Genomic DNA, 13,035 nt, shown 5'->3' with positions numbered 1-13,035 from the left:
TTTTTTATACAAGTTCACGGCCAGAGACAATGGCAATCAATATTGCGCGCTATGTGCGTGAACACTGATAATATCAGGTGTACACGTATGGTGGTAAACCTAATTTTAGAGAATCTAGACTCGAAAAGCTGAATCGATATATGTCTTCATCATCATCGATGCTCTTATCCAGTTATCCCGGAAGTTAGTTAAGAGTTTGCTGATCAGATCACTGGCCATGCTTATTGCTGCTGCTGGCTTTCCTGCCCATGATCTCCTGCGAGTGGTCACTGCTGCTTGAGGAGGAAGGGTTGAGCCCATACTCGCTCGTGGCCTCATAGTCGCTGCTTCCGCATGTATTGCCTTCGAGTGCCATCTTTCTAAACTTCTTCATGTTGGCGCTGTAGGTGGCCGCATCATACTCAGAACTAGCACTAGAGCTCATGTTCAAACTTTGCCCTGCTTTTACCCCCTCCTTCAAGTCTTCTAGTGACACATCACCTTCCAAGGCACGTACAATCTGTTCCATATATATACAACTATTTCATCAATCTCATTTCTCTCTAAATATATGTAGAAAAAACTCTTTATTCCCTACCTGGCTCATTTTAGGTCGCCTTCTTGCAGAATGCCTAACGCTTGCAGCAGCACATGCCACCATGAGTGCCATCTCATGTGGGGGATAATTGTTCTCCAAACGTGGATCGGCCAGCTCACTAAAGTTCCCGTCGTCCATTGCGCGCGCACAAAGAGGTCTAGCCTGTTTGATATGGATTTTCCATTCCATTCCATCACAATTACATGGATAAGAGAAGTGAAAATTTAGCAACAAAAAAAAAAAAAAAAGCTTGTTAATTTGTGAAGTGGGGAAAGCTAGCGTCCAAACCCAGTCAACCAAGCTGTCCTCCGATTCGCCGCTGAGATCCACAGGCCGCCTTCCCGTTATCAGTTCCAAAAGCATTACACCATACGAGAAAACATCAGATTTCTCAGTTAGCTTGCCGCTTGATGCATATTCAGGAGCCAAGTATCTGCATTAATTTTATTTTAGCTTAATTTTTTAAAGATAAATGATATATAATTTAACATAATTTCTTATTAATTACCCAAATGTTCCCATGACCCGAGTAGAAACGTGAGTGAAGTTGTCCTGATTTAGCTTTGCCAACCCAAAATCCGCCACCTGAATATATAAGTCATGATAATCAACTCACATCAATCAGCAGAAAACATTTAACAAATATATATAACCATTATATTATATATACACCTTTTTCCTTTTCTTTGTCTGTTGTTACATGCATGCATGGAATAATTAATTAAGGCAATAACATATATGTAACAACATTGCTCACACCTTGGTTTCAAAACTGTCGTCAAGTAGAATATTGGCACCTTTAATGTCCCGGTGAATGATGCGAGGGTGACCTACACGTATCAAACAGATTAATTATGAGAGAGAGAAAGAGACAAAGACACAGAGAGAGAGAGAGAGAGAGAGAGTGATTCATGTAAAAAATTACTAACAATCTTCGTGCAGGTAAGCAAGCCCTTTGGCTGATCCCAATGCGATTTTGAGCCTGGTAGCCCAGTTCATGGTTGGGCGACCCTTTCCTGCGTACGTTAATATGAACAAAATGAGTGATATTTATATTAGAATTCAAATGATTATATTTGTCGGTTTATTTTCATTTTAATTAAATATTTAATGTGTTAAAGTAATATGTTTAAGTAATTAGGGCCTTGTTTAGTTCGCAAAATGTTTAATCCATTGAAAAATGAATAGCTACTACAGAAATAGAAGAGAGTTTGATAATAACATACATGTAAAAATTAGAATTGAATCAAAATTACAAAAAAACCAATATATATATATATATTAAACTCATATTAGATAAAATAAAATGGATAGCCAACCATGTTAAAAATAGCTATATCTAGGATTAATTAGTCCATTCTCATGGTTTCAATGTCTATTCCACAAATCAAGCGGAGCCTAAATTTACATATTCCTATCCGCTTAAGTTTTTAGTATAATTGGTAATTTAACATAATGTGATATACTTTTTTTATTCCTTACACGTGCGAGAGAGAGCTAGAATATTAATTAAATAATTAAATTCATTAATTTAATTATATGTAAAGCAAAGGCGTATAAAACATACCATGAAGGTGGTATTCAAGGGTTTTATTGGGAAGAAATTCGTAAACCAACATCCTTATGCCTCCTGCAATGCAATACCCAACAAGTGACACAAGGTGGCGATGATGGACACGGCTAATAATTTCGACCTCTGCCTGGAACTCGCGCTCTCCTTGCCCGCTACCGGATTTGAGACTCTTCACCGCAATTTCCTTGCCGTTTGGCAACACCCCTTTATGCACGTACCCGAACCCTCCCTGACCCAACAGGTTAGCCTGAGAGAACCCCCCGGTTGCAGCCTCTAGGTCATCATAGCTGAAGGTGCTCTTGCTGAACCCAAGAGCCAGCTGGGAAGGGTGTGGGGGTGGCAATGGGGTACTGTGAGGGCCAGAGAAGTTCGAGCTATGGTCACTGCTAACGTTCACGGCCGGCGGCAGTCTCCCGCCAGGAGGAGGAGGTATGTTGAGCATGAGGCCGCGGTTAGTGTTGGAGCCGTTGTTCCATCCTCCTGCATATGACCACAAGTTCTATTCTTGAGGATTAATTAATTGGACTCTTTGATATTCAATTGTCTTAGAATTAGGATCCTCGATCACCATTTCATTTCAATTTGAGTAATTTTGTCCCATCTAACTAACGCCTTAATTAAATTTGTAATTCCATCCTAATAAATGATATTAATTTGAGAATAATATTAAATACCATTGGTTGGATGAGAAGAGTAGTACTGCCGCTGATCTTGCTTCTTCTTTCTGACACATGACAAGTAGAGCAAAATCATGATAATTATTAGAAGCAACAGCCCTCCCCCTACCGCAACCCCTATAATGATAGGCAAGTTTGATGAAGAGGTGGAACCATCATCGGATGACGGCGAAACAGAATCAGATGACGACCCGTTTGGTGGTGAGAGTTGTCGTGGTGGCGGCGGAGGAGGTGGCTGCGCTTGATTGGGTGAATTGGGTGTTGAAGGCGGTGGTGGGGATGAAGGTGGTGGTGGCGGTGAAGTTGGTGAATCATCGTTGTCATCAGAAGGCGGGGGTGGAGGTGAAGGGGTTTTGGGAGAGGAAGGGGGGAGGCCAGGAGGGGGAGGAGAAGAGTTTTTCTGTGGAGGTGGAGGTGACAACGAAGGTGAGTTCTTAGGTGGTTGCGATGAGCCTGGTGGAGGTGGCGGAGACGCTGCTGGCGGCTTTGGTGTTGATGGTGGTGGCGGTGGCAAAGGTGAGTCCTTAGGTGGTGGCGATGAGGCCGGTGGAGGCGGTGATGATGACGGTGGCGGCGATGTTTTTGGCGGTGGAGGTGATGATGGTACTGGTTGTGCCGATGGAGGAGGAGTAGTTGGTGCTGGTGGTGAAGGTGATGCAGGTGGAGAAGGTAGAGAATCGGAAGGCGGTGGCGACGAATCAGACGCCATTTGAGGAGTTCTGACCAAGATTATGATCGATTAAAGGTGCCGGCCAGGCCCCACCTCTCCTCCAGAAGAAGAGTGACCTCTAAATCATGCAAACATGCATACAAGGTAAATGAATAACAACTTTCAGCAATAAAAAAAAAAAGAAAAGAAAAGAAAAGAAGCCAATAAAAGAGATAATCAGGAATATTACGTTTAAGTTAAAGTACCATGAATAACTTTAAATAGCATCATCCTAGCCTTGAAAAAAACAACGATGTATAATTTGATCGAAGTCATTGGTAATCATAATTTACTTTTCCATCGATCAACTTGGTTTTTTTCCAGAGAGATCTATAGAGAGAGAGAGAGAGAGAGAGAGAGAGAGAGAATAAGAGAATAAGAATAAGGGTGTACCTTTTGGAGAGGGGCAGGTGGGGTTCTCGAAGGGAGGAGACAAAAACAATGCCGCATGGTAATAGTTTCATGAAAGAAACCGTGAAACCGTGTTTCTTTCCCTAATCATCTCCTATAAACTTGGGATTCTTCTGTATGGAATTCTATTTTTAAGCAAATGACTCTTGGTTTTTGCTATTTCTCGTGCTGAATATATCTTTTATATATATATATATGTTGATTAATTTACAGCTATAACTTAGGGCCTTTTAGACTTTTAGTCCTTTACTGGTAAAAAAAAAGTTTGACTGTCTGTGAATATTATTGACGTTGCAAATTGATTTCCTATACGACATGGGAAATTTCGAGTTTAAAACTTTTTTCATTTGAGGTCTCTCGATCGGTTCCTATATACTAGACCAAGAGATCAATATTAGTGATGATCATAGTCTAACAGAAAGAGAAAATGTTATAAATTATACTTTTATCCCATTTAATCTTTGAATTAGTTAATTGTTAAAAAATAAAAATAAAAATTCAGGACTAATTGACATTACCGTGTATATATATATATATAAACTTAAACCATATCATGAACATGCGATTTTTTTATTTTATTTTTTTAATAGTTATAGTGAAGCCCCGTCCCAAACTTGAATGATTTTCCACAAAAGTCTAGGCTTGCTACCTCAAAAGCTAGCTAAAACCTTAAGGCCTCATTTTGTTTGTGAAATACGTATTCGATCAATTGATTAGGAAATGAAATATTTATTATTAGGAATAGAGAATAGTGAAATTGAATAATTATTCTTATTTTTTATTTTGGTAACAACACACATGGTCTAACTAAAATTGAATCAAAATTCCTTAAACCTTGAGGTAGTAGTTTAGATCATCGTAGGTCTCTTCTTCACTATTTCTGTAAAATTCATCAGTTTTATATGTGGAAACTATTTGATTTCGTGTGAAATCACAATTTGTAAAAAATTATTTAATCCTTTAATTAATTAGTGGCTGAATTATATTTTTAATTATCAACAGTCACATTAATATGTAAAAAAAATTGTAATAAAATATTATCCCGAGAATTTTCCTTGAAAAAAAAAAAAAAAAAACTAGAAAGAAAAATTATTTAAAGCGAACACTTGCGAACTACTGGTCAGCCCAGCTGCCCCGACCATTAGAGTTTCGAGTCTGGTCAGTTAGGAAAAAAAAAAAAAGGAAAAAATTAAAGAAACAAAAAACAGTTGGACCAGAAAGCCCCCAAAGGCCAAAACTCAGTCACCCCCCCTCTCTGTCTCTCTCTCTCTCTCTCTCTCTCTGTGATCGAATCCAATTCCATATCCGTACGATGCCTTCCCGCAGAAGAACCCTCTTGAAGGTCATCATCCTTGGCGACAGCGGGTATCTATCTCTCTCTGTATATCTGTGTGTGTGTGTGTGTGAGAGCTTTGATTGTTGAATTCTAGGGTTTTAGTTGCAGAAATTTGACTGATCTTTCGAGATCTTGCTTATTTTACACTGATTGATCTGAAACAGTAGAAATTTTTTGTTTCTCTGCTGACGAATTCGATTGCTTGCTTTAGTTGAGTTTGATCTAATTTATGCTATTTGCAAATCTAATTTTTTCTTACTTCTTTAATCATGGAAGAGTTTTTAGTTTGGTCTTATATTTCTAATACGCTTATTTAGTCTACAATTGACTTAATTTGTGTTTTACAGGGTGGGGAAGACCTCCTTGATGAATCAGTATCCTTGGGCGCTTGATTATTGAGTTAGATATTTAATCTTTTGATTGCATTTCTCATTTCTTTTAAATAATGTGTTATGATGGCTCAAGAAAAGGTTCGGTGCGTTTTCCCTTGACATATTTCTAACAGATATGTAAATAGGAAGTTTAGCAATCAATACAAGGCGACAATTGGAGCCGACTTTTTGACGAAAGAAGTGCAGTTCGAAGATAGGCTATTCACCTTACAGGTTACAGATGTGCTGATTATGTTCATAATTGAATCATGTGTGTTTTGATATTGAGTGTGCTTGAGTTTTCAGGAATCATATCACAATTTCAAGCCGAAGATCTATATGTTTAAATCTAGTGTTTTATGTCTGCATGGCCTTGCTTTGTTATTTGTTCTCTTTTTGGTTCCCATATGGGTGATTAAACTCCAAAATAAATAGGAGAAAGTAAAGCTGAACACCCATTGGTTATGTATCTATGATTTCTACTTGTATTATGAAAAAGTGGACACTTCCTCATATATATATATATATATATATATATATATATTATGATAGATAAGAGAAAAGAAACCTAGTTTATCATGTTCTTGGTGACTGATAGAAGGAGGGGGGGCTGGAGTGGCATATTACTATGAGGATTGGCAAGATCCTGATCATGTCTTCTAAATTTCTTTCAGAGCATGTTGGATATGAGGATTGCATAATTCATCCTTGCAAATGAAGGGTAGGGATTCAACAATTTATAGATGGTTCTTTACAAAATGAAGTATTTATATGGTGAAAGGTCAACATGACCAGATGATTTTGGACCATTTCATGTTGTCGTTCTTAATTGAAAGTCTCTTTGAGAGTAAATAGTGACAATATCAGGGTTGCATGTTTCAGTCTCCAGAGTCGTTTTGTTAGACTTAATTTATTTTAGCTTTGTCAATATGCAAGGGTACGGGTATCTGTTGGTTGGTCCTATGTTGGGGTCCTGGTGCTTTACTGCCATTTTTAGGTTTGGGAGAGTCAGATACTAGTAATGATGCCTCTACATGGACACTATGCATAAGACATAATAAGCCTGACAGCGTTTTGTCCCCAATGACTTGCAAAGTGATATCTATTAGGGCTGTAATGATATAACTGGTAATATTACATGTTTGGAGATTTGTATTCCTATGTTTTTTTCTTTTTTTTTTAAAGTTACTCTCTTCCATGATGTCACTATGCACAGCAGCTCATAGTAGTTGAAGAGTTGCTCTTTCCTGAGGATTAGAAGGTGCCACCTGTAATGAAACTGCATTTTTTAAATTGTATTCTTGCTTGTTTAGAAGTGGCTTACCTTTGTCTTCTTTCATTTCTTACCATTTGCATATCGCATTAAGTTATATACTTTCTTTGGAGTGCAAGTTATGTCTTTATTTTGGCTTGCCATTGTATCATTTGATGTCCTGTGGGTAACTTTTATGTTCTTCTGTAGTGGAGATTCATCATGCATTCTTTTATTTTTGGCAGATCTGGGATACAGCTGGCCAGGAAAGATTCCAAAGCCTAGGTGTTGCTTTCTACCGGGGGGCTGATTGCTGTGTTCTTGTATATGATGTTAATTCCATGAAATCATTTGACAACCTTAACAACTGGAGAGAAGAATTCCTTATTCAGGTTTGCCAGTTGTTTTTGTTAAATTTTTTGATGTTACATCCTGTACGAATCCTCCTATGGCTTCTTAAATGAAAGGAAACATTTGAAATTGTGGTGATGATATGAGAAACCTTCTGCAGGCAAGTCCTTCAGATCCAGAAAATTTCCCATTTGTTGTTCTAGGAAACAAGGTTGATATAGATGGTGGAAATAGTAGAGTGGTATGTATTTCCTTTAAATTGTCGCCTTCTCTCTTTTTCCCTCTCACTCGCTCGCTCACATGATGTTGATACCTTTTGTATTCAAATACATGTATCCTTTTATTAATTTTCCAGGTTTCGGAGAAAAAGGCTCGAGCTTGGTGTGCATCAAAAGGAAATATTCCATACTTCGAGACCTCTGCCAAGGAGGGTATTAATGTGGAAGAAGCCTTCCAGTGCATAGCTAAGAATGCCCTGAAGAGTGGTGAAGAGGAAGAAATGTAAGCTGAAAAACCAAACTCTCTATTGTCACATGCATGTGCTTTGATTTTTGTTCTTCGTACTGTTTAGGAATGTAGATTTATCATATCACCGGCATAATTGTTTCCTTTTAGTATAGAATGCTCACCAAATTAATTGATGAAAGATTAGTTGAAACATCTATTGGCTACATATTTTGGGGGTTAAAATATTGGCTGCATATTGATTTTGTGGTCTGCAGAAAACATCCCTTTCAATGTTTCATGTGCTTCCATGATGAGATGTAATAACAGTTATTTTGTAGCCTGGTCATTTATGATTAATGGTGGGCATTTGTAGATCCATCCTTCTATCAGTTGCTCTAGCTTAAAATATTTTACTTAAAAACTTAAATTCGTTCCTTTACCGTAATAAAATTTCAACTCATGACTTCAAGAACCTCTTAGATAGTCAAATTTGGTTCTGCATAATGTACTTATTTTGATTTGAATCTGCATATTAGTTGCTCAGCTATTGGAAGTACTTTTTTTTTGTTCTTTTTTGATGAGTAAGAATTTCATTAAACCAAAGTAGAAGTACATGAGATCTGCAAATACATAGTAACAGTAACACTACTGAAACTAGCTTCAAATAAGCACGACTATCTAAACTAGCACAATCAGACTTATCAGAAATACAAAAAGGCACTCTACAGAGACAAACAATAGCTATGTTCCGAATAGTGTTTTTTGCTTGGCTGTCAAAATTTCACCATCTCATTATACGATTAGCTGAAATCAGAAAAGAGTACCTTTGCGGATTGAATTTGTTCTAAGGATGTATGATTTGACAAAGTTGAACACGTTAACAGTATTATTCCAGAATTGCTATTAGATCACAATATGTTTATGGACAATTAAATGTGATACTAATTTCACTTTTGATCCTTGTTCTTCTGGTTGGGATTTTTTGCATAACGAAGATACTTGCCGGACACCATTGATGTTGCAAGCAGCAGTCAGCAGCGATCAACTGGTTGCGAATGCTAAATAATATTGCCTGATTTTTTTTTTTTCCAGTTAAATAAATCATCTTTAGAAAGTACTGGAAACGATTTGGACCATTAAACCATTTTCATTGGTATGTACGAGGCTATGCTGTACATTAGTGTGTGAAACAAATTGGTCTATTAATCTTGGTTGGTTTTGGTTATTGTTGCCTTTGTGTAAGTGCTGCTTTATTTGATCAAGTTACATTGATTATGGATGTTGTTGTTGACAGTCAAAATTCCGAAAGATTATTTCCATGTTTTAACTAAATATATTCAATTATGAAGATATTGAATTCTTCCAACAGAATGTTCAATAGAGATTTTTTAGATCTGGAATCGGAAAGTATAAGAGTTATCGTACATGTGTAGAGTCGCTACTGCGTGGTATATATGTCACCTCATGAACTTCTTCTACATGCCATCAACATGCTCGACATTGGATTGGAATTCTCTGCAATCTCCTTGCCTGTTCATTACAATTGTGAGAGGCTTCTGATTGGACTATTTGTTTGAACTATCCGAACACTTGTTCGAGTAGGTGAACCTCACAATTACAGGAATTGCAGGGGATCCCAGTTCCTCAACATCACCACCACAGACAATCGACAACATGTTCGAGTGCATCATCATTTACCAGTCCATTTGTGTTGTTGTCGTGGCCTGCCGTGTTAAACCTCACCCTCAGCCTGCCGGTGTTAAACACCACCCTCAAGAAATTCGGGCGCAGGCAGCATTCCCCTTGCCACCATGCTTGCCTCCTTGAACCAAGGTGCAACCACCTTTGACTTGAATTCTTGTAGTAAAATTTTAACTACAGCACTAAAAATGCACTAGAAGTTTTTAACTGCTCTCGAACAAGAATGCTTTTTAAATTTCAGTTCTTTTACATAGAGCAGAAGGCCTTCAATTAATCCAATATATTGTCCTAACTTGAATTGTTAGAATATTAATTAAAATGAATAAATTCATCATTTCTTGTTAGTTTAAACTTTTGGAGTAAGTGTTGATTTACTATAATTTCAAATTAAAAATCTCGAGTTTGAACATAACTCGAATAAAATATTTTTTTCTCTTCCAATTATTACTTAAAAATTTAGCTAAAGGTAATCTTAATTAACACCATGTCTAAATAAATTGAGTTTACATAACATAACATAAAAAAATTGTAATTCCAACTACTTTAAGCCCATCATTAAAGCATAGTCAAGAAAACACCAATTCTTTACTAAACAAAACATTGATATATAAGAACAGGTATAGACAGTTTTCTACATGAATGAGCAGAATAAACATAATTATCCTGATTTCATTAACAAACAACTTCAAGATCTAAACATCATGAGCTATTTTTCCTTATCCTTGAGTTCTTGGTTAGATTGAGGCTGTGCTGCTGACTGAGAAGAAACATACTGCAAAGTCTCGAAAAACTTTGTCTGCCCATAAATCAGAGCCTTTTGCCAATAAACAACTGCAATATCCGCAGCCTTCACCCTCAACTCCAAGAGGATACGATCAATTTCCGGTTCATGTTTTGCCACATAGGGCCTGAAGGAGTTATAGACATATGTTGTTCCCTAAAACAGTTAAAAAGAATTATTGTTAGAATTAACTAGTACGAAGGTATAATATAAATTAACCTAAATAATTTTGGAAATTCCATATATATACCTTTGTTTTAGGATACCAGAGATATATAAAGAATGCCAACTTTGCTTCGCTGTACATTGGTACCCTTCACGAAGCAAGATAAAAAAAATATAATAAAAAAAAAAATTCCAAAAATTGATGTGAGTGACATAAGAGGCAGGGGTGGAACTAGGATTTTAGGTTTGGGTGGGCAAAATTAAAAGAAAAAATTTCTTGGGGGTAAGAAAAAATTTCTCAAGGGTATATCTTTGAAAAATAAAATAAAATTAGGGGAATTCTAAAAGGAGTTAATAGTGTGGGGGTTAATCACAATTTTTTAAAGCTTATGAGACATTGCAATTAATGTTTAGGTTTGGAGGGTTAAAACCAGGAAAATAAAAAAATTTGGGGGAGTGGGGTCGTAAAAATTCGATTTTAAAAGGATTATCAGGATATTTTAAAAAAATAAAATTGAAGAAGACATTGTGGCTTGGGGGCTGAATGTATATTTCCGTCTCTAATACGAAAATAAACTATTATTTGTGGTATATTAATCGAACACTGCATGCATGCGTACCATGAAACAAAGGCATCTCCAACTCTCTCACAGACTGTAAGCAGAGCAACAATAATCCTACAAAATTAGAAGATGCATCGTTAATTTATATATATATATATGGAGAGAGAGAGAGAGAGAGTATAATGTACCAGTAGCGGCACCAAAAGAGAAGTTGCTCAATCTCTGGTTTATTCTTCTCCAAAGATTTGAAGCACTCATATGCCGGATATGCATAACCAAAAACCAGCCTGCAAATTTTCATATCAGAATTTTTCAGATTTCCAGTCCCGTGTACGTAAGAAAACAATCACTTGGAGTACGTAGTGAAAAATGAAAAATACTCAAAATTTAATTATTTGGTTATTTACTTACACAAGGGCTCTTGCAAGAAAAGATCCCATCATTTTGAGCCTCGATCCACAAATTAATTAAAGTTGGTGCATCTATTTGTCGATCGACTTTATGAAAAGAATTAAAAAATCTGAAATATTAAGAGAAACCAGAAGTTCCTGATAATTAGTTCGAAGGAAAAGTTTTATCTATGTTATTGTTTTCTCTTCTCAAAACAAACAATTCAAAAACAAACCACTCATCAAGATAAACTTAAAGCAATTACATTGCTAATTAATCATTCACATTCTACTTCAACCACCCAAAACAGAGAGAGAGAAGCAAAAAGGAAGTAGTATGGAGGAAAAAATGTAAGAATATTATTGAATGATCTATTGATGGAAGGATTTACTTCCGTAGGGTGGAAATCTGATGGAGGACCAAAGAAAAAGAAGAATCAGAAATGCAAGAATGCAATAATGTTATTAAACTGTTCTGATCCCCACTCTATGTATAGAGTGCAATGCAACTCTTCATGAAGAGTTGCATTGTTTCAACTCTTCCATGACCATGAGGATGATTAGGTGTGGGGATGACCATACCTATTATGGTGTGGTCAACCCCCTACATCTTAAAAAACATAACCAAACTAATATCAGAAAACAAATCTTCCAAGGAAATAGGCTTAGAAAAAAAAATCACAGGATAGAAAAACAAGACAAAAAGTACAAGTTGAGAGAGAGAGAGACATAAGCAATTTGTATTTACTAAAGAGCTTCAAAATGAAGCGCATTTTGATACTTTTAATTTTTTAAGTGGCAGATAAAAAGCTACTTAAAATACGTCATATCAGTCAATGTGACATGTGTGTAATAAATAAGTGTGAAGAGTAATATTTCTTATTTTATTTTTAATAGAGCATGTGAAAAATACATGCCAGTTTAATAGACTGAAATAAAATTTGAAGGAATTTTTTTTTTAAAAAAAAAATTAAACAAAACAAATTGGCAACGTTAGACGGAAAATACTTGGGGTACTATAATTTTCTTATAAAAACATGTGAAAATTTATATTTTATGAAATGAGTATAACATAAACTGAAACATAGCAACCTACATTTTATTGACGGATGTGGTAAGTATAAATTTGAATTTCAATCCTCTCCCTCACTAAATATGGGCTAAATGTGGGCACTATATTACACTGTAGCATATCTCTTTTTGTAAAGAGAAATGCTTTAGTGCAATATAATGCTCACATTTTGCCCATTTTTAGTGACGTGGCAAATGAACAATCACATAAAAGAGATGATTGAAATTTAAAATTTGAATTTGAGTCTTCTCTCCCTCACTAAATATGGGCCAAATGTGGACATTATATTGCACTGTAGCATACCTCTTTTGTAAATGTAGTAAGTGATTAAGTACTATGTGGACTACTTACAAAAAAAAAAAAAAAAAGTACTATGTAGACTGGCATGTGACAGTTCACATTTTAATGGTTAACATAGTAAGCAACACTTTTAGTAAAAATTATAAAACGTACTCATATTGAATTAATGAGACTGTTACATAGCCGGAAACTAAATTGAAAAGTTAGATTTTGTACGCTTTTTGGAGGCCTCGACTGGATTTATTTATATTTTCCGTTACTTTTTTCTATTTTCTTTTTTTAACCACCTTCTCAAATTTATCTATTTTCAATTTCTTATCGTGTAAAATTATCATAAAACGTTATAGAATTCAACATTCT

The 13,035-nt window shown here is 35.9% G+C and overlaps 4 protein-coding genes across 4 annotated transcripts; 2 read left to right on the top strand and 2 right to left on the bottom strand.

Annotated features, from left to right (window-relative positions):
• Nucleotides 1-63: 63 nt before the first annotated feature.
• On the bottom strand, nucleotides 64-2,885 carry LOC132167425 (putative proline-rich receptor-like protein kinase PERK6). The gene is made up of 7 exons (XM_059578393.1): nucleotides 2,825-2,885; nucleotides 2,145-2,630; nucleotides 1,507-1,593; nucleotides 1,337-1,407; nucleotides 1,086-1,162; nucleotides 578-1,010; nucleotides 64-499 (listed from the first exon to the last, which is right to left on the bottom strand). Exons 2-7 carry the CDS (start codon nucleotides 2,590-2,592, stop codon nucleotides 209-211), a joined length of 1,407 nt encoding a protein of 468 aa, XP_059434376.1. The 5' UTR covers nucleotides 2,593-2,630; nucleotides 2,825-2,885; the 3' UTR covers nucleotides 64-208.
• Nucleotides 2,886-2,949: 64 nt separating this feature from the next.
• Nucleotides 2,950-3,540, top strand: LOC132170787 (glycine-rich protein DOT1-like). The gene is made up of 2 exons (XM_059581893.1): nucleotides 2,950-3,028; nucleotides 3,095-3,540. Exons 1-2 carry the CDS (start codon nucleotides 2,950-2,952, stop codon nucleotides 3,538-3,540), a joined length of 525 nt encoding a protein of 174 aa, XP_059437876.1.
• A 1,618-nt stretch (nucleotides 3,541-5,158) lies between these two features.
• LOC132166875 (ras-related protein Rab7) lies at nucleotides 5,159-8,993 on the top strand. Its single transcript, XM_059577718.1, has 7 exons — nucleotides 5,159-5,312; nucleotides 5,631-5,657; nucleotides 5,789-5,888; nucleotides 7,152-7,298; nucleotides 7,418-7,498; nucleotides 7,613-7,758; nucleotides 8,700-8,993. Exons 1-7 carry the CDS (start codon nucleotides 5,260-5,262, stop codon nucleotides 8,764-8,766), a joined length of 621 nt encoding a protein of 206 aa, XP_059433701.1. The 5' UTR covers nucleotides 5,159-5,259; the 3' UTR covers nucleotides 8,767-8,993.
• A 1,118-nt stretch (nucleotides 8,994-10,111) lies between these two features.
• Nucleotides 10,112-11,357, bottom strand: LOC132170776 (putative HVA22-like protein g). The gene is made up of 5 exons (XM_059581882.1): nucleotides 11,326-11,357; nucleotides 11,103-11,201; nucleotides 10,972-11,028; nucleotides 10,437-10,500; nucleotides 10,112-10,342 (listed from the first exon to the last, which is right to left on the bottom strand). The coding sequence occupies exons 1-5, from the start codon at nucleotides 11,355-11,357 to the stop codon at nucleotides 10,112-10,114; spliced, it is 483 nt and encodes a 160-aa protein (XP_059437865.1).
• Nucleotides 11,358-13,035: the final 1,678 nt, after the last annotated feature.

Source organism: Corylus avellana, chromosome ca1 (assembly GCF_901000735.1).
Source record: "Corylus avellana chromosome ca1, CavTom2PMs-1.0".
Taxonomy (NCBI): domain Eukaryota; kingdom Viridiplantae; phylum Streptophyta; class Magnoliopsida; order Fagales; family Betulaceae; genus Corylus; species Corylus avellana.
This window is presented reverse-complemented; position numbering and strand designations above follow the sequence as displayed.